This window comes from Pundamilia nyererei, unplaced genomic scaffold (assembly GCF_000239375.1).
Source record: "Pundamilia nyererei isolate P.nyererei 1_Seehausen unplaced genomic scaffold, PunNye1.0 scaffold00017, whole genome shotgun sequence".
NCBI lineage: Eukaryota > Metazoa > Chordata > Actinopteri > Cichliformes > Cichlidae > Pundamilia > Pundamilia nyererei.
In genome coordinates this window covers 3280144-3300666 of record NW_005187418.1, presented here as the reverse complement: position 1 = coordinate 3300666, position 20523 = coordinate 3280144, and the positions used below count along the sequence as shown (strand labels likewise).

General features: G+C 39.0%; 1 protein-coding gene across 11 annotated transcripts in view; it reads left to right on the top strand.

Annotated features, from left to right (window-relative positions):
* The window catches only part of ank3b (ankyrin 3b), a 96866-nt gene that overhangs the window by 21816 nt on the left and 54527 nt on the right, over positions 1 to 20523 (top strand). For 9 of the 11 annotated variants that reach the window (XM_005725843.1, XM_005725842.1, XM_013908984.1 and 6 more), the window contains 17 exons: positions 4495 to 4593; positions 6766 to 6864; positions 7346 to 7444; positions 7538 to 7735; positions 9755 to 9853; positions 10160 to 10258; positions 11870 to 11968; positions 13864 to 14061; positions 15241 to 15339; positions 15519 to 15617; positions 16450 to 16647; positions 16995 to 17093; positions 18355 to 18453; positions 18547 to 18645; positions 18730 to 18825; positions 19502 to 19574; positions 20223 to 20282. In XM_005725843.1, the coding sequence (XP_005725900.1) occupies positions 4495 to 4593; positions 6766 to 6864; positions 7346 to 7444; positions 7538 to 7735; positions 9755 to 9853; positions 10160 to 10258; positions 11870 to 11968; positions 13864 to 14061; positions 15241 to 15339; positions 15519 to 15617; positions 16450 to 16647; positions 16995 to 17093; positions 18355 to 18453; positions 18547 to 18645; positions 18730 to 18825; positions 19502 to 19574; positions 20223 to 20282 (1912 nt within the window). The remainder of the gene's footprint in view (positions 1 to 4494; positions 4594 to 6765; positions 6865 to 7345; positions 7445 to 7537; positions 7736 to 9754; positions 9854 to 10159; positions 10259 to 11869; positions 11969 to 13863; positions 14062 to 15240; positions 15340 to 15518; positions 15618 to 16449; positions 16648 to 16994; positions 17094 to 18354; positions 18454 to 18546; positions 18646 to 18729; positions 18826 to 19501; positions 19575 to 20222; positions 20283 to 20523) is intronic. The other 2 variants (XM_013908985.1, XM_013908978.1) reach the window with 1 other exon arrangement.

The following is a 20523-nucleotide window of genomic DNA, read 5'->3' as shown; positions in this document are numbered from 1 at the left end:
CTCTCCTCTTCTCTTCATTGTTCACTCATGGTCACCATTGCAAAGCCTTCTGTCTGCTAGCATGAGCACTAGCACTAAATGCTGGCATGAAAGCTTTTGCTGCTGAACCCATGTGCCCATTTTTTTAAGCCTGCATGGCATTTTGACTTTTTTATTTCTGTGTACGCAGTTGCTCGCTGCTATAGTTTATAGCATTGTAAATTCAGCAGCGCAGTGCCTCTGGAGGATTCACAGCGTTTCACTTGCTCCTCATTTTGTCATGTTACAGCCTTATTCCAAAATGAATTAAATCCATTATTCACCTCAAAAATCTTCATGCAATAGCCCATAATGACAAAATGGAAAAAAAACCTTCCTTGAAAATCTTAAAAAATTTATTAAAAGTAAAAAGCTGTCTATGTAACATCCCATAGTTGACAGTGCATGTCTGAGCGCAAACCAGGCCATAAATTCCAAGAAATTGCCTCTGAGACAGGATTGTATTGTGACACAGTTCTTGAGAAGGGTACAGAAAAACTTCTGCAGCATTGCAATTACAGTCCAAAGTCTTTTTCAGTATGATGCTGCTGTACAATCTTGGCTGTTTTGGGGCAATTTCTCTCATCCTTCTCTGCAGAACCTCCCAAGCCCCATCAGGTTTGATGGGGGGCGTCGATGTATAGCTGTTTTCAGATCTCTCCAGAGACGTTAGTGTGGTTTCAAGTCTGAGCTCTGGCTTGGCCACTCACAGACATTCACAGAGTGCTCGCAAAGGCACTACTTTGTGTTCCTGGCTGTGTGCTTGCAGCCGTTGTACTGTTGAAAAATGAATCGTCAAGGATGTCCCTGTACATTTCTGCATTCATCAGGTCATCAGTTGACCCTGACTAGCCTCACAGTTACTGCTGCTGAAAACATTCCCATGGCATGATGCTGCCACCACCATGTTTCACTGTAGGAATGGTATTGGCCAGGTGATGAGTGGTGCCTGGTTTCTTCCAAACATGATGCTTGGCATGCAGATCAAAGAGTTTGTGGTTTCACCAGACCAGAGAATTTTCATTTCTCATGGTCTAAGAGTCTTTCAGATGCCTTTTGGCAAACTCCAGTCCTGTTCCTTTTACTGTGGCGTGCCTTCCATCTGGCAACTCTACCATACGGGCTTGATTAGTGGAGTGCTTCAGAAACCTTTTTCATTAACGGATGTTGGAGGCCACTGTGCTCATTAGAATCTTTAATGCTGCAGACTTTTTCTGTACCCTTCCGCAGATCTGTACCACAGTACAATCCTGTGTCGTCGGCCTACAGACAGTTTCTTGGACTTTATAGCTTGGTTTGTGCTCTGACATGCACTGTTAACTATGCAACCTTATATAGGCAGTTTTTAACTTTTAATAAATTTGCAACAATTTGAAACAAGCCTTTTTCACTTTGTCATTATGGGGTATTTTGTAGAATTTTGAGGGGAAAATGAACATATTCATATTCCATTTTGGAATAAGGCTGTAATGTGACAAAATGTGGAACCAGTGAAGTGCTGCATATACTTTCCAGATGCACTGCATAATGTATTTCTACACTAGGGTAATACCATCTGTATATCATCACAGTCATATTACACATAGCACTTTGCAGAAAAATAATACCTACTTGATTTTAACTTAATGTAAATAAATGTATTTTATTTTTGTTTCATGGTTTATATAAGTGCAGTCCAAGATACATTCAACTTCTTCCAGTTCCAGTACAATACCAGTGTATAGCCTCCTGGTTTCCAAAGTTCCAGCTTTTTGAGTCCGAACCAGCCAATATCTGATATAAATATCTATAAGTTTATAGTCCCTGCATCTAAAATGATATCTGGTTTTAGATTACTGTGTAAAATGTTCTTGGGAACATCTACACCATGTGTCCAAATTGTTATTACATACATTTAACCTATATTTGTAAAAGTGTAATGCCAAATGCCTCAAATTTTTTGCCCAGTCTCACAAGGTTAAAGAATCCTCAAAAAATTCCTAGATGAAAAATTCCAGATGTGGATTCAAAAGTAAAATTTTTCGAAGTTGTGCCAAGGTATGGTGGCTTTGAAAGGTCAAACGCACTTCAACCGAAGGAAACAGTAGAGACTAGAAATAGGCTCCAAAAGTGCACAAATCACAACAGGAGTTGAATAAAACACAATGAAAGTTGAATTATTATAACAGGAAAAAACGAAAACCTTAAAACAATCCTGAAGAGTTTTTGAGGAGACACTAATGTGACAGAACAGCTTCATAACAAACTAACAGTAAATAGAATAGGGAACGTGCATTATATGAATTATGCAATTAAAGTACACATTAGCTAGCATCTTTTTCGTCCTCACAACACAGATGAATCCTCCACTTCTTTTAAGCGTCTCCCGGTGCAATCCTTATTGTGTTTCGGTTTCCTTTATTTCAGGAGCTGTTCTGTCACGTTAATGTCTCCCCCAAAAATATTTCTGTTGTGTTTTTTCTGTATTTTTCCTACTTCTATTCTGTTTTTATTCAACTTCCATTGTGTTTTGTGTTGTTTTACTGCAAATCTGCCCAAAACTTTTGGAGTAATGCTGAAAACAAAGAGACAAACCAAACCGTTACTAAAATGTCTTTGGTGGAGTTAATTGAGCTTCTATCAGTGAAATCCAGCAGGGTACCAACACAGGATTAGGGGGGGAAAAAGAGCTCAGCAGAGGCATCAAGGTGTAAGATTTGAGTTTGCATAACTTAAAAAAAGAACTTTATCTTTACCATAAATCCAGAGTTTATGGGACGCATGAAATCATCGTGGTCATCAGGAAGATAAACTGCTACAGCACAGCCTAATTTTTATTCAAATTAAATAAAATCAACAAAGAAAATTCTTTTGTTGATGTGATTTTTCTCATGCAAAAAGTAGCAGTAGGCAGTTCATGTGAATACTGCTGTGTTCGCATACTCTTCATCTTGACTTCATTACTGGGTACATTCTCATTTATTCTAAAATATGATGTTTAGAATTACAATGTAAAGTTTTAAATGTAACTACAATTTATGTAATATTTTTATTCATTTTCTTGTCAAGAGTAAGATATTTTGCAATAACTGGGGAGCTAATGACAAGCTTCAGTTGACTTCAGCTTATCATACTGTAGCTTAAGGATTACAGATGGGGAAAATAGCTAGTTTGAGTGGTTTTGTTCATACAAAGAATTGTGATTTTACAGAAGTGAATGCCCTGAACCCTTACACGCTTGTAACATGTAACTGTATCCAGCAGTAATGGGCATTGGTTTATCAGACCATTGCACCCAGCTGACATGTGAAATGACGTGTTGGAAACCACATCAGTTAGCAAAGCAAAAACTCAAAAAGAACTTTGAAATAAAAAAAAGCATTAGCTAGTCTTGTTGTCTTTTTGGAGTTGTATTTATGTGTGTTGTGTAATATCCTTGTGTTGTTGACATGTCTTTCTCCCTTCACAGTAGCATCTCTCTGTACTGTGATCCCACTTGAGTTACAATATTTTTATTTGTTATTTGATATAGAAACATTAATTTTTTGGCATGCACTGCTTGTTGCTGCAAAAATAATTTTGGGGGAAAAAAAGCTAAGAATGAACAGTTGGAAATGATCAAACTAAATGAATGATTTCTTTGTTTTTTTTTTAAGCCGTTCATGTTCAGTGAGCCGGTAACTTAAAGATCTTCAAGAAATGGCAATAGTTTAGGCTTTTCAGTCACTGTTTCTTAAAAGCAGTCTTACAAACTCAACTAAAATAGATGCATGCTCACCTGCATGCTGCTTCCTGTCAGATAAAAGCATATAGCAAGGAGTTTTTTTTTAGGAATGAAAGCAAAAGCTTAATGAGACACTAAGTATTTGCATTTGTTTTTTAATCTGCATGCTTGTTTTATTTGGTAGGTTCTTATTTTTGTTTGTATTGTGTCAGACATTGTTAAATGCTGTATACTTACCACAATAATTTCGCAAAAAAGTTGAAATATGCAGTCAGTGGCCACTTTATTAGGTACATCTGCAAACCTTAATATAAACATACATGTTAGCATTCTCTTTTGATCGACATTGTCAGTCAGGTGGAAACAGAGATGTTACTGAGGTGGCAATTTGCATTGGACAAATTTATATTTGAATTTCAATCTGTCCAATAGAAAACCAGCATTAAGCAAACAGTTAAATTAATGCCAATTGCCCGTCATAAGAATAATTGGTAGTGCTGTTGGACTTTATCAGCTTGCCTAATAAAGTGGCTAGGGAGTTTGTGTTTCTTATGAAAGTCCACTCCTTTTATGCTGAAATTTTCAAAGCATGTCTGACTCCTGCTCAGCTCTGGTCTGCTGTGCTCTGTTAGTCTGCTTTTAGCAAGATGCTCTTACATGTAATGTCCAATCATGCTTTGCTTATGGCTCCTTATTAGACAGTTGCTGCTTCTTTTTCCTTCCTCTCTAATTGTTTCTCTTCCTGTGTGTCTTGTTTCTCTCGTCTCTCTCAGAGCGGGTTCACTCCTCTGCATATTGCGGCTCACTACGGCAACATCAACGTAGCAACACTGCTGCTTAACAGAGGGGCAGCTGTGGACTTCAAGGCGAGGGTAGGTCCTTCACTTCAAAGGCGACAAGCGCACGTGCACACACACACACACACACACACACACACACACTCACACTCACACTCATATCTACATGCAGAGTGCTGCTGCAAACCTTCATACCAAAACTTTTACTTTATGCAGGGAAGGATGTGCAGGAAATTTTGCTTGCCTGTGTATATAATTCCACAGCTGTACTTGTCACTCTTCTGGAGGGAACATGCACATGCAGTCCACGTTCTATCTGATCCCACAGACTGTAGGAATGGATGCAGCAGTTATGGATTTTGATAGCTGGTGGTTTGTGAGTGTGTAAGTGTTAGACCAACTAAGCACTTACCATGTGGAAATAACCTAAAACACATGTCTCATACCATAATTTACTCATGAAAGTGGCCTCTTTTCTAATTTTCTCACCCAGTGTGCCATTTATTTGATTTATTCATAAATGTTACAGTTATGCTTCCCTAAATATATGTTAAACGTGGGCACATTCATGAATCTGTAACAGAATCCACTCAAACATTATCTTCTGCTTATCTGAAGTCGGGTTGCAGTGTCAGCAGGCTAAGCTGGGTTTTTCAGGCTTTCCAATTCCTACAGGGAGATCCAAAGGCATTCCTAGACATGATGAGATAAATAATCTCCAGTATGATCTGGGTCTGTCCCAGGGTCTCCTCCAAGTTGGGCATCCCAGAAAACCCAGAAGGGAAGCTCCCAGTCGATTTCTGAATCACCTCAGTTGGCTTCTTTCCTCATGAAGGATCAGTGGCTTTACTCTGAGCTCCTCTATGTCTGCAGCTGAGCCCACCCTTTTATATTTGCACCCTTATTTTTTTGCTAACTATGCACATTTCATCACCATAGGTGAGAAGTTGGGCAACACGAGCATTAATCCACATGTACACCACATGCTCCACCTTCCCATCACTCATGAACAGATTACAAAACATGAATAGAAGTTGTTTCTTTTCCATGTCTATAATGTCAGTCAAGTAACTTCTAATGTTCCAAGTTAGGATTAAAGGTGTTTGTCTTTTGATGTGTTTTGTCCAGATTCAATAAATGCATCACTTTACTCAAAACAGAGAATAGTCATACCGGCCTCTCTGATTCCTTTGTGCCACAAAGAGCTTTATTTTTTTTCCCCAAGAACCATTAAAAACACATCATTGAGCCACACCCTCACACTCAACCCTCACTGCAACCATGCACAGTAGGGGTGGGCCAGTAATTACATTTAAATTGTGATTTTTCTGCTAACAATATGAAAACAAGATATTGAGCTAAAGCAGTGAATGTGCCGCATTCTGTTTTATCAGGATGTTCTCTCTTCATCGTGTTTTTTGAATGCGGGATGTTCCTTTCCTCTACCGCACTTGCATTTATTGTTTCTGAAACGCCCAAATTCATGCTCTGAATGTCAAATTAGGTTCAGTTCATCTTTATTTTGTTCATTATTTCTTTTTAATTATGTTTAAAGTTAAGGAAATCTGCTGAGAGATATTTGTTAGAATCTTCAAATGTTGCATGATGTTTTCAAAGCCAAGGAATCATTTTAATAATCACATTCAAAGCCTGGACCAGGTTTAGTACTTTACATATCATCTCTCTCTCCCACACACACACACGATTTTGCCTCTCTCACTACTGAAAATGTAGAACCCTGGCATATTTATTTACTCTTACATGAGTAACATTTGGATGAAACTCCAGTTACTCAACCTTAAAATAAATATTCAGTGGATGATGACTCTGGCAGTAAGGGCCTGTTCAAACACCGGATATAAGAAGGCTGAAATGTGTTGATGCTGAGAAAAGTCTAGATTAAAACTAACATTTCCTTTTAAATAACTGTGAAAACTGTGTTCTTTGGTGGCAAAATATCAAACACATACTGGAAATACACACAATCTCTGGTGAACACATAGAGATATTAGAAGTCTCTGGCATTTTTAGAACAGAACCTCAAAGCTAAGGTCGCTCTGGCTGGAATGATCACTGTCCTCTAGAGGGGGGTGTTTAGCCATTTCCCTCTGGCACTGTCAAATAGAGCCAATTTTCCCTAAAAGTGACGTATTAGCAGTGGTACTCCTTCTCTTTTCCTGAAATAAATGTTGATTTTTCTTTTCTCTTCGTCTGAATAGCTAAACAATGCATCTCTGTTTCCTGCAGAACGACATAACACCGCTGCACGTAGCATCCAAACGTGGGAACAGCAACATGGTGCGACTGCTGCTGGAGAGAGGGGCCAAGATAGATGCACGCACCAAGGTACAATCACATGCGCACAATGTTATTTGATGCAGTGTTCAGTTTAGATTTAAATATTGATATTTAAACGTGTATTCATGTATTTATTGCTCATAGACGTTCAATATTTCAATATAATTTAGAAGTGCTTTACATCAAACTAACATAACTCCCGATAAAGTAAACATACAGCCATACGTAGGCTGTTTACACAGGGTGGTATGTGAAATGAATATAATGGAAGGGTAAAAAACATTCATTAAAAATGAGAGGATAAAATCCATAATCACTAGGTGTAGGGTGCTTTACATTTGTCCATCATATAATTTTTTAGCTGAGAGATTTCCAAAAACCCTAAAATTATTATTATCTAATCCCACCCACAGCTGTGCGAGGATTAAGCATCACCTGCGGTGTCATGTCAAATCTTGTCTGTTGCTCAACGAGCTTGTTGATGATGGTATGAAGTTCACGGCTGAGCAGAAGGTGTTTGTTTTCACAGGACGGTCTAACTCCTCTTCACTGTGGCGCCAGAAGTGGCCATGAGCAAGTAGTGGAGATGCTGCTGAACAGAGGAGCTCCAATACTGTCAAAGACCAAGGTTTTTAAGAACAAGCCAACAAAATCACATTAGCAAACTGCATCCGTATTAACTTCACATCGCTGAACATCTTTCTCCTCCTTTTCCTTCCAGAACGGTCTGTCTCCTCTTCACATGGCGACGCAAGGCGACCACCTCAACTGTGTTCAGCTGCTGCTGCACCACGAGGCGCCCGTGGACGACGTGACAAACGACTACCTGACGGCGCTGCACGTTGCTGCCCACTGTGGGCACTACAAGGTGGCGAAGGTCATCGTGGACAAGAAAGCCAATCCCAACGCCAAGGCGCTGGTGAGGGGATCTCAATTATTTATTGTGATAAAAATAAATAAAAATTGATGAAAAGTGCAAAATAATGGAGAGGAATTAAAAGGGCTCATCATCTCAGAGCATCTCGTTGCTTGGGCTAATCAAGAGAAGCAGGAATTCTTTTATGTAAAGTTAAAAATGATAAGACATGTTGTGACTCTTATTGAAATCCTGTTCCTGTATAACAACAGTTTTGCTGAATATTTGAGCGCCTTCTTTTTAGCAATGACAATCTCAATGACAATTGCATTTAATTTGAATGTAGACAAAGCTATTAGCTGCAGATAAAAGCTCCATGATCTCATGCAGTTGTCTGTGGGCTCCCACGTTGAAACCTTAAGCTTAAAAATTTGGTGGATATTTGAAGAAGTAGTGAAGTTCTAACTTGCCAGCTACTGCTAGCTAACTTGGTTAGCAATGTGATAACATGTTAATCAAACGTGGCTTCACTTTCTATTGGTGGATTGCATAGCCACAGATACCATCTGATCAGTGCATCTTGCTAATAAATAGCAAATTTGCACTCCCCAAAACTGGAGCACAATATTCTTGGATGAGCTCCAGACTGCACCAGCACTACGAACTCAGCTGAGGTGACAACTAGTAGACAACCACAGCCGCCTCTTGGCAGGCATCTGTCAACCACACCACAAAATATGAATAAGCGTAAGCCTCAAAACATTTTAAATTCAGTTTGAAAAAAAAAATCCCCCCTACAGTGTCACAGAACAAAGCTGTACTGTAAACTTGTAAATGTTTATTTCTGCTCCAAGGTTTTTGCATTTTAACATGATAGTCTGTGGGGATTGACATGCTTTTGGAGTGAGCCTCAAGTGGCCATTTGAGGTATTGCAATTTCAACCACTTAACGTCTAGTGTATTATATTTACTACATATAGTTTTTGTGAGGTTTTGAGACTCCTGCATCATCAGTGAAAATATTTTTCTCCCCAGAAACCCTAAATAAATTCCACAATACATGTTTTAGCAATAAACTAAATCTGATTGCTGCTATAGTAAACATGATACAAATTAAAACTCATATATGCAAATTGATATGTAATAAATTTTTTTTTTAATCTGTCAAAAGGTTCAAATGTTCCATTTTCAAAATAATTTAATTTTTGGGCACTTATTTGAAGGTTCAGGTTTAAAGAGTTTTTATTCTAGCGCCAAAGTTTGGTGCTGTAAAAATGCTGCTAGACCGCTGCATCTGCATAATATGCAGCGACATAGAAAACTGATGAAAATGAAGTATTAGAGCACCTGCTGTGCTGCTCAGGGTTGTGACATTTCAGTCATTTCACTTTACAGCTAGCCAAAAATGTTTTTTCGTCTATTTAAGTTGTACCTCTCTGCCTTCTCTCATTTTTTCTTCTTTTGTTACATTTTTTTAATGAACCTTTTCTTTTTCCACTAACAAAAAAGAAAAAAGGCTGAGATGCAGCATTTGAGGGGGAACACAAAGAAACAAGTAGAATTAAATAGACTTTAGTATCCCGGCCGATATCTTGGCATAAGACGAGCATTGCTGCTCTGTAATGGGAGCAGTCTGGGTGTGGTTAGAGCACTGGTACTTTATAACCAGAGAGAATAAGTAAGACGGGGAAAAGGACATGGAGAGGAAAATGAAGTCATAGGACTGAGCCTGAAACCTCAAAGTCAGGGGAGTAAAGGAGGGGAGGGATGAAGGAGGGTGAGGAGAGAGAGAAAAGTGAGTTGTAAAGGAAAGTATCTATTTCAGTGTAGAGGAGTTTTTATTTTTTTTTGATAGCTTACAGTCCACTCGATTATTTCCACACATGCTTGTCTGGTTTGCAAGCAGAGGGTTTTAAGAGGCAGAGGGAGAGAAAGAGAGGGGATAAAAGAAAAAACAGTCCCCCCTTTGTGCTGTAGTTTCCACTCGGTGTTCCAGATTTGTCTGCAAGTCCTACAAAGCCAAACACAAAGACTGTTTGGACTATTTTTATACTTTTATTTATTTCTTTTTGTCTTTCATAGAATGGTTTCACTCCCCTGCACATTGCCTGCAAGAAAAACAGACTTAAGGTGATGGAGCTGCTTCTGAAGCATGGAGCGTCTATACAGGCTGTCACAGAGGTAAGTGTGTCTGGAGTGTGTGTGTCATTTAAGCACTAAGACATCAATTATTTTTGTGTAGTTTGTTAATTTAGTTGTTGGAGTGGGGAAATTCTACCTCTACTGCTACTCTACACCTGTAATCCACTACATTTCAGAAGAAATACTGTAATAGTTGGTCTTCTGTTGATTGATAGCAGACTGACTTTCTTAAAAGTTTGCACATTTGCATTTAATGACCTACAGAAATGTTCTCGTGCTTCTTTAGTGTTTCTTTAATTTGTTGACTTTTTTCTTTTCCTCTCTTCTTTGCGTTTCCATCTCTAGTCCGGTCTGACGCCGATCCACGTTGCAGCTTTTATGGGACATGAAAACATCGTCCACCAGCTAATCAACCACGGGGCTTCACCAAACACAAGCAATGTGGTGAGTTCAGGAAGTTCGTCATCATCATTACTGTGTGATAAGACAGGGGGCGTGAGAGGATATTCTTTCCTTTTCTTTTCCTTCCATGTGCTGGGTGGGCGGGCGGGGGGAAAGCAAAGTGAAATATATTTGCTTATAATATATTTTTAACCATAATATTTGAATATTTCCTCTTTACTGTATAACAGATGAAAATTTAGATCTTTTTGCTTCATTTCATTTAGTTCTCAGCATCTTCAAAAATTGTACAAACCATATGATTAGCTCATAACTTTATAAAGCTTAAACCAGTGGTTCCCAAACTTGTTTTTGCTAGGCCCCCCTTAGTTTTTACAATAAAATCTTTTATCAAAGCTGATGAGCTCAGAGCTCAGATGGCAAAAACAGAATCAAAATCCATACAGGCACATGGGGAAAGATGCAGATAAGACTATTTATACACCGAGGGGTGACTGGGGATGAGAAACAGGTGAAGACGATCAATACGGTCAAAAACATAAAGCCGCAAAAGTGACACAAGACATGAAAGAAAACCGACATTTAAAATAAAACAGGAAATATCTCTAAACATAGAGACAAGACTATCAGTACACATGGCAGACACAGTAGAAGACTGGACAATGAAGGCATAAACAGAGAAAGATGAGACAGGAAGGAGCAGTTAGCGAAATGGTGAGGGAAGTACGCCAGCAGGAAATGACTAACTCATAACAGACACTTAAACTAAGGAACTCAAAACTAAGACTAGAAAGTTTATAAATTCTAAACAGTAATTAGGGCTCAGAGAGTGCAATAAACCTGAGCCTCAGTATTGCTAGAATGAAAACATATCACAACAGGAATCAAAATTCAGCCTACAAAACGCACAAATCAAACCTTCAAAGACCAGAATAGCTTTAGAAAAACCTAAACAGACACCCAACTCAGATGTTTTGACTAAGGATTCAAAACTCAAGAGCAGCACAAAGCCTATGAAACCCTTTAAAAAATCTGAAACAATACCTAAAACAGCTAATTGCACAGAGAGAGAGAAATGCAAACATAGGAAGTGACTTAACACTAGCTGTTTATCCACAAAATCTAAACCTTAATTGGTGCAGACAGCAGAGAAATCCTCCGTAGGTGGAGAGGAGGTATTTAATGTAATTTGCTCATACGGAAATGTGCTCTAATTCTCATCTGGTCCATCGACACTCCTCAGTAGGAGCTACAAACTTTACTACTGACCCCATTAACTCTGGGATGACATGAAAGGAGAAAAAGAGGAGAAAAAAGTAAGCTGAGCCAAAGAGAAAGGCAAGAGCGAGGAAGAAAGAAAGAGGGGAACGAGTAGTGCACAGTCAACTCTTCAACCCCGAGTGTTTGGTCGCCCACGTCGTGTCTGTGGCCAGGTTACCGTAGTAACAGAGCATTATGGGACGTCATTATGGTGAGTTGGGTGTGGAGAGCGAGCGAGGGGGTCTATCTGGCTCTTTCTCTTTGTCAGCCACTCCTTCCCAGTGTACGTCTTCACAAAAAGAAGTTTTTTTGTATGAGGGTGTTTTCAAAGAAAGAGTAACATTCAAAACTTTGGAATAACTATCCATCCCTCGTTTTCTGCGTGTGCTTCAGAGGGGGGAGACAGCACTCCACATGGCAGCGAGGGCGGGACAGTCCAATGTGGTCCGGTATCTGATTCAGAATGGAGCACGAGTCGACGCCAAGGCCAAGGTAGAGCATCACTCTCAATCAGTAACGATTATCTGGTGTTTATATGCGCCTGGGCATTAGAGCTACTAAATGTGAGCACAAGTGTGTGTTTGTATGCTTATGTAATGTGTCTTTGCACATGTTTAATTACTGAAAAGTTACAGTCATGGGTCAAAATTATTCAGAAAAACTTTCTGTCAGCTTAATTTATTAAGTAACGCTACCTGGTGTGCATTTCATACATAATAATATCAAGCGAGTCTGGTTTTTTATGTGTTGCAGTTCTTTTATGTAAGCAGCTGCAATACTGAACAAATTAGAAAATAATGTTGCCTTATGCTTCACCTGCACACTCTTCATAAATCATTTTTCTTGTTTGTCCTTTTATGCATTTTTTGGATACAAAGAGGAGTAAAAATTCTAGTTACACGAGGCTGTTATTCGCAAGGATCTACAATCTACTCAGAGCTACAAAAGAGCAGTCATGATAAACAGAGTTGCTATTATGTGCGTGTGACTTTGACTCAGCAAATGTGTTGCTAAAGTTATCTGGTTATTTACTGGGAAATGTCTTATACAATATATTGAAAGATAATAAGGTTTTGTGAGACTCACAGGCAGTAAGTGCATGTTGAACTGGGTGATTTCCAGCATTGTGGTTCAGTTTACAGTAATGGACTGTGCTGGACTGGTGCAGAAAAGACTGTGGTATCTGTGGTCACTGTGAGCTTAAGTCAAAAGGAGAAGTCATCAGTTCCCAAAATCCACCTTTAAACTGGCCAGCAGATGGAAAGCAGCCATATTAGCGCATACCACATCTGCTCATGTTGTAGAATTCAGTTTAGTAAATCCAAAAAGAGCAAAAAAACCTCCAGCAGAGCCAGCAGCACCAACACAGGTCAGCTGATCAGAGCCTGTACACAAAGAACAACCTCCTGGAGCTCACAGGACAAATAATGTGACTTCTAATAAGTTATTCATGTCCCTGTCCTGCACTGCTATGAAAAGTAATAGGGTTCCCTGTACCTGTAACAATATGATGATGATGAAATAAATTCTTTCCAATAGATCCCAACTGATATATTCCTTGGATAATATTATTAGCCAATATGAGCCTGCTGCAAATATGTAACATGTTGCATGTTATCCAGCATGAGCCATTAATAATGGTTGAGTTTCTAACATAATTTGTTCACTAGAGCAGCTTCAGATGCTTTGTTTGCAGTCTATCACATATTTAGTCGAATATAAATTACTCCTAAGGGGATGTGGAGGTGAGCAGTGTGTTGCATTTAAAATGCCCAATAGCTTGTGAAGTACATTGCATTACATTTAAAAATGATATATTCCAATATATTTGTGCAAATATTTCTTCAATGAAATTCCTGTATCAGTTTGGTTCTATTATCATACGTATGCTATTGTTCAAGACCAATACAATGCAAAAACAGTCCCATATATTACATCAGAGAAATGTCTGTGTCAAATATGCTTCAGTATTTTCAATGGATGGCTTCAGGGGAGAATAAGTGTTACGCGAAGCACAGAAGCTCATTCTGAATTTACTCTGTTTATATGCTGCCATTTAAAATAAATAATGTGGAAATATAAGAGGGGTCACTGAAGAGGCTTCCGCTGTGAATCTGTCTCCTTGTTTGCTTTCTCTTGCTTTATGGCAAATTCATTGTCTTGCTGTTTAAGTTGCAAATGTGTTTTTCTTTTTCTTTTTTGAATGTCACTGCAAAACAACAAAAATGCAGTTGGCGCGATTAGCAGATGGAGCCAGAGATTTTCCACAGGAGTTTGGATATACCAAAAACATTTGTTAAGTGGGCTGCATCTTGTCCAGAAACATGGCTCCAAATGTTGGTCCTTTTTAATAATAAAAGGTGTTTTTTGCTGGATTTTTCTATCAGGATGACCAGACTCCTCTGCACATCTCAAGCCGTCTTGGTAAGCAAGATATTGTGCAGCAGCTCCTGGCGAACGGAGCATACTCAGATGCCACGACCAACTCTGGATACACCCCCCTACACCTAGCCGCCAGGGAGGGGCACAGAGATATAGCTGCAACGCTGCTGGACCATGGAGCTAGTCTGGGCATTACTACTAAGGTAAATATGAAACTTGCACATAAACAAAATTATTATTCAAACCCACAGATGCACACAAACATATTGTGCAGGCAAACTAGTTAATCAGTACTCACACAGACACTGATGGCTTATGTGCTTATACTCATAAACTAGTCCAAAAACTTTAATTCAATCTGCTGAAGACAGAGAGGAGGTTTTATCCTGTTGCAGATCAGCTAGATTTGCATCCTTGCAGCTGGTAACATGATGGTTGTCCTGTCTCATCCTGGAAAAGCTTGAAAAATGTTAATGCATGAATTCTACAGGGATTTTGCAACATTAGGACTGAATGGAGTTACATGATTGTGGAATACCAGTTATAGCTGACAGTCTGCCAGTGGAAAAGATGTGTCATAATAAGGTTGTGGACAAAGTAAGAGCATAGAGTCTGAAAATGCTGTTGCTGGAGAAGCCTTTGTCGACTTTTGGCTCAGTTTTCCATGTCAGTTACTCATTTCAAAAGCATCAATTTACGTTTCAGCAGAGCATTTTATGGCCATGTATTTTTAACTCTTTAAAGACAGACCAGGTAATTTTTAGCAATGTCTGGATGAATCAGAAAATTTAGCAGCAGGCTTCAGATGTTCGCTTTGTTTTTAAGTTGCTCCGCCCATTAGAAAGTCCACTAAATTCACAACAGCTTTAAAGACTGTGATGCTATTGTAAAACCAGAAGTGTAAGACTTTCTTCTTAGGTTATGTGCATAACATGGTTTTCAAATCTTACCTTGTTTGGAGCTGCAGTAACTTGTACTCAATGTAAAAGACATATGACGCACACATACGTCCCAAATCCCAGTGAGGTTTAATTTAATCGAGTTGCAGTTAAACTCCCATCTCTACATCCCATTAGCTTCCTCCGTCTTTCCATACAAACTTCTACAGGCCCGCTTCTGAATCATGATCATGGTTTTTGAATCTGTTCCCTCAGAGCTAAAGAATCTAAATCAAGCACTAAGTTTCTCCACCCTGTGCTGATTTGTGTTTAAGGACCAAGGGGGCAGTTCTCCATGTTGTCATGACATAATCCTGAAAATTGCTCGCTTACTTTATGATTAAACACATGTGGTTCTGTTGGGCTGCCATGTGTAGAAAATGAGTCATGGGAGAAGAAGTAACTGTATTAAATTAGGTGTAATGTTCCTTTGTGTTTCTGCAGAAGGGCTTCACTCCTTTGCACGTCGCAGCAAAATATGGGAAAATCGAGGTGGCCAACCTGCTGCTGCAGAAGAACGCTCAGCCTGATGCTGCTGGAAAGGTAATGCATGTTTGTGCATCTGAGAGAGACTTATATTGATGTCGCACACATCAGTACCGCCTCAGCTGTCATCGTGGGTGTAGCTTTCACAATACTTTCCACGTCACCTCTGCTCCAGCTGCTCTCCACGACATGTACGATAAATCACCGTCTAACAATTGTTGTGTATGTGTGTTCAGAGTGGACTAACTCCACTGCATGTAGCAGCACACTATGATAACCAGAAGGTGGCGCTGCTCTTGCTCAACCAGGGAGCCTCACCGCACGCTGCTGCAAAGGTAAGAGTCAATCAAACTGTCAGTGGAGGTCAAATTGAATGTTCCTACAATGCACTAAAACCCCTCACTTTGGCTCAGGATGAGAGCACACTGACCTAGATTCATTCGGCCAATTACATGCAATTACACTGTGCTCCACATGCTGATTAGATTGCCCTTCCACTCTATCATCATATATTTTGGTAGAGCTCCTGCTGAAGTCAACAAGGGTCCAATATTTTCTGGTAGAACACTGAAGGGATGCATTTTTTAATCCTTTAAGGCAAATATCTTCAGATTCGGGACATAAATGAAGCTTAAAAATATTGCTCTTCACCACTAGGTAGGTATTTAGAAGCATATCGCATCTCCAGCTTGGCTTCTGCTAACTGTGCTGGCCTGGAGAACCTCTCCACTGGGAATTTTATTGGTTGCAGACAAAAGTTACAAATAAGTTTCTTTACAAATGAAGCAAATCCTCTAAAACTACCGAATATCCATCACTCATGCCCAGTTTCCTTGCTGCATAAGAACAAGGATCAATACAAGTGGTTCCTCTTTCCTCTGGTATATATACATGCTACTTTCTCTTCAGTTTGGAAGAGGGAAATAAATAAGATTCTCAGTCTCCTTTTTTGTCTCCCCCCCCTGTCATCTTTTTTCTTGTACAGTTAGCATTGTAATTATTACAATTACCACCCAGCATCATGAAGGGTCAAGAGTGCTACATTAATTCTGTGGAACATTGAACCAGGGTTAGGGTTACAGAGTTTTTGTCTTCTGCAAAGACAAAATGTGACTTAGCTCAATTATAAAAGAAAAACGGTAAATTTTCCCGTTCTCTGCTTTCCAGAATGGTTACACTCCACTACATATTGCAGCTAAGAAGAATCAGATGGAGATAACGACCACCTTACTGGAATACAGCGCCTCTACCAACTCTGTAACGCGGCAGGGCATCACTCCCCTGCACCTTGCAGCGCAGGAAGGAAACGTGGACATTGTGACGCTGCTGCTGGCTCGGGATGCTCCTATTCACATGGGCAATAAGGTGTTTTCCCTTTATTAGTGTGTAGATCTCTGGCTGACATGCAATGACAGAAGATTAATGTTTGCAGTGTATTTGTGTCTGTGTACCATCGACACGTATCAAACAGGCAGGGCCTTGATTTTACTTACACAAATAATATTTGTTTATCCAGAACTCTGTTATTTTGATGGTTATTTCTTTTGTCATTTTTCTGTCATTTGTGCTTCATTACCGTGATGTGCAAACCTGTCATTGTGTCTTAAACGGCTTCATTTCAAGCTGTCTCAGTCAAACTACTGTGTTCAGCACTCTTCTGTCATTTGTGTATTTGACTGTATTTCTGTATTTCTTTGTTTCTGTACCTTCAGTCTGGTTTGACTCCACTTCACCTGGCTGCCCAGGAGGATAAAGTCAATGTTGCTGAGGTCTTGTGCAACCAAGGAGCCTTCATAGATCCAGAGACCAAGGTAATGATAGCCTCCTCATGTCTTTGGATTAAAGTTATTAAGGCATTTGCAAAGTGGATTTGCGTATCTTGCCACTTCACCGCTGTAAATTAAGTATCATTTGGGGTTTGGGCTTTGGTCTGTGCCAGTGCTCTCACTTTTTGTATTTTTGACAAGGCAGGTTCCCACAAAAGTGACACATTTCTAGTTTTAATAGGATAATTGAATAATTAAACACATGCCTTGTAATTTTTAAAAAGACATGATTTTAAAATGCCATCAAGAAGCGCAAAAAGTCCTGCCAGAACTTATTTAGACATTAACAGCTGCTGAATCATGTCCAGCCTTTGAGTCTTTTACAGAACTCACACAAAAATAAACGATATCGTTCTTTTATAGCTGCCCTTAAAGGCGCATAAGCACTGTGGGATTTCAGCAGTCTTTAAAGTTAATTGCAGTCCACCCTGTCTAATATTGTTGTTTTATAAATATAAGATTGGTAATTGCGGGCTATGCTGATCACAGCTGGAATACCTCTGCTATGTGTTTCCATGTCATGACCTCCTTGGCTCGGAAATGGCAACAGCTGGAGGACGCATCATACAAACAAAGCTTCTGCTGCTGCAAATTAACTACATTTCCTTCTTTGTAGGAATTCAGACATTGAATTTTGCCTATTTTTCCTCTCTCGCTTCCATTTGCCTTTATTTTGGAAATATAGCTTTTACTTTGTGAGACAGTCAACTTGAATTTCAGATCTTATGAAACAGTGTTAGAGTGTCAACTTCAAACTGCACGGCAGAACAACTGTTTTGGTTTGCATTGGACATGTTTCACGTGCAGCTGCTTAAATGTTCACAGTTTACACTCAGCTTAATTTTCAGACAAAATAAATGAGCTCTTGTCTCCAAGTGTGGGTGCTGAACATTAAGTTGTCACAGGGCAAAAATCCTCATAGGCCATACAGAAATCAGTTATCCTCACCAGTTTCTCATGTGGTCTTATTGTTTTATAAAGGGACTTGGGAAGACTGTTAATTCACATAGGCCACAATCAGCCTACAGCTCATCTGCTGCTACCTCTGCAAGCCTCTTTCCAACCCACCTCTACCCCAAGTTTTCCATCTTATGTCATATGTGGTATTTTTGATTTGAGTGTCGTATCTGTTGTCATTTAGGGGGGTCTTGCACCTGCTCTCCCTGCCTTTTGGCTTCAGTGTATGAATACATGCCTTATTGTAGCCACAGTGGTGCTAACAGAAGTTACATTTCTTTTTCATCAGCTTGGATACACTCCACTTCATGTGGCCTGTCACTATGGCAACGTGAAGATGGTTAACTTTCTGCTGAAAAATCAGGCGAAGGTCAACGCCAAGACAAAGGTAACTGTTATTTTCGTGTATATTCACCATACGTCACTGATTTTCTGTCTCTGTGAACATCTTCTAACGCTCTCTCTCATCCCTCCCCCGCAGAACGGCTACACACCTCTCCATCAGGCTGCACAGCAGGGACACACACACATCATCAACTTGCTGTTACACCATGGAGCATCGCCCAATGAACTCACTAATGTCAGTACGCTCAGAAATCTGAAATATTTATTCATTTATTTTTAGTTTCAACACCAATTCTCATCATTTTTATTACTTGTCCAGAATGGAAACAGCGCTCTGTCCATTGCAAGGAGGCTTGGCTATATCTCTGTTGTGGACACGCTCAAGGTGGTCACAGAGGAGACTCTGACCACTCAGGTGTGTATGTGTTTAAAAGAGTGTTCAAATGTGATGTATGGTTTAATATGGCTTCTCAATGGTTTACTTGTATCTAACTGTATAGATACAGTTATACTTAAACTTAGTAGTAGTTATACTTAAATCTGAATCCTAGAGGCAGTTCCTGCCGCTTAGCAGCTATCTTGAAATGCCTCGGGCATTAACAGTGAAGTAACAGGCAGTTACTTCACAAAAACAGAAGCATTGAAGGCACTGGCCTAAGATAGTGTTTAAAAAACTTAATTCTATGGAGCTTGGAAAGAAAAGCGTCTGGACTTCTTTAAGTTCTATAAGAACTTAAAGAAGCTCTTTAAGAAGTCCAGACGCTTTTCTTTCCAAGCTCCATAGACTACGATGACCTGGATGACTGAGAGCCTTCACAGACATAAAAAAATATATCTATATAAAAGCTACTGTCAAAGGCTTTCTAGAACATTTTGAATTATTATTTGCGCACATAAGTTTGTATTGCTACATTAAAAAAATAACATGAAAGAAAAGACCTACATAAACATAGAAATGCAAAGTTACTGGAACATTGTCACAGTAAACAGTGCAGGAATAGAGATGCTGTTGTACTGGGATAGAAATCTGGATTACGTGTACTTTGGTAAAGTTACTGTCATGATATTAAGAGCGTGTTTCTGTTCAACAGACTGTGATCGAGAAGCACAAAATGAATGTCCCCGAGACCATGAACGAGGTGCTGGACATGTCCGATGATGAAGGTAACGTTTTGCTTAACAGCATTTTTAAAGTAATTCTATTGATGTATAAATATCAAGGCAAGACTTGTCTTTGCAACCTGAAGAGAGACAAATTCTTTAAAATATCAGCTTGGGTCACATTTGCTTTTGTGGCTGGAATAAGTGAATATTTCAGCACTGTACTGTCATTGTTAGATTTCCCTCTATTTTTTTTTTATTGTCAATGAAAGATTTTGTGTTGCTTCTACTTCTTCTGAGTAATTCAGAAGAAAAAACCTGCTGTTGTTTTTCAACCAGTATGTTTATTTGTTTATTTTTTATTTGATCATTGAAAGGTTTGTTTCCGCCACTGTAACCCCCCCAAAGCAACACATATTTTTTCCATTACTAAGTCAAAATTGCAGGTTACTATCTAAAATCTATGAGTTTCATATCTCAAATATAACTCTAACTTCTAAATTTGAGTCCAAATTGTGACTTGACATACAATCGTGTGCATGATTGGAAACTTTATTTTGATATTTTCAATGTAACAAATGGAACTAAAACATTTAATAATAATAATCACGTTTATTTTCAGTTCTTCCTTTTCCTATGATTTTGATGTGAATATGATTTCTCCATCTATTTTTGGTTCTTTTTTTGTCTTTCCTTCATTCAAACACACAGTGTATAAAGCCAATATCCCCGAAATGATCACAGAGGACTATTTTTCTGATGTGGAAGAAGGTATTTTATTTTTTTAATCTTTCTACATTTTTTGTTCTTTAAAGCATTTCCTTTTACAACCCTTCTCTAACGCGTCATTCATTTGTTCTAACTATTTCCAGTCTCTTGCTTTTCTTGTGTCACAGTGGAATCACGATTCATTCAAAATAAATAATAACTCACATGTAAAACAGCCTATATTATGCTACAGATTAATAATGCTAATTGAGGAAAAATGTTTCGATACTGCAGATCTTTTTTT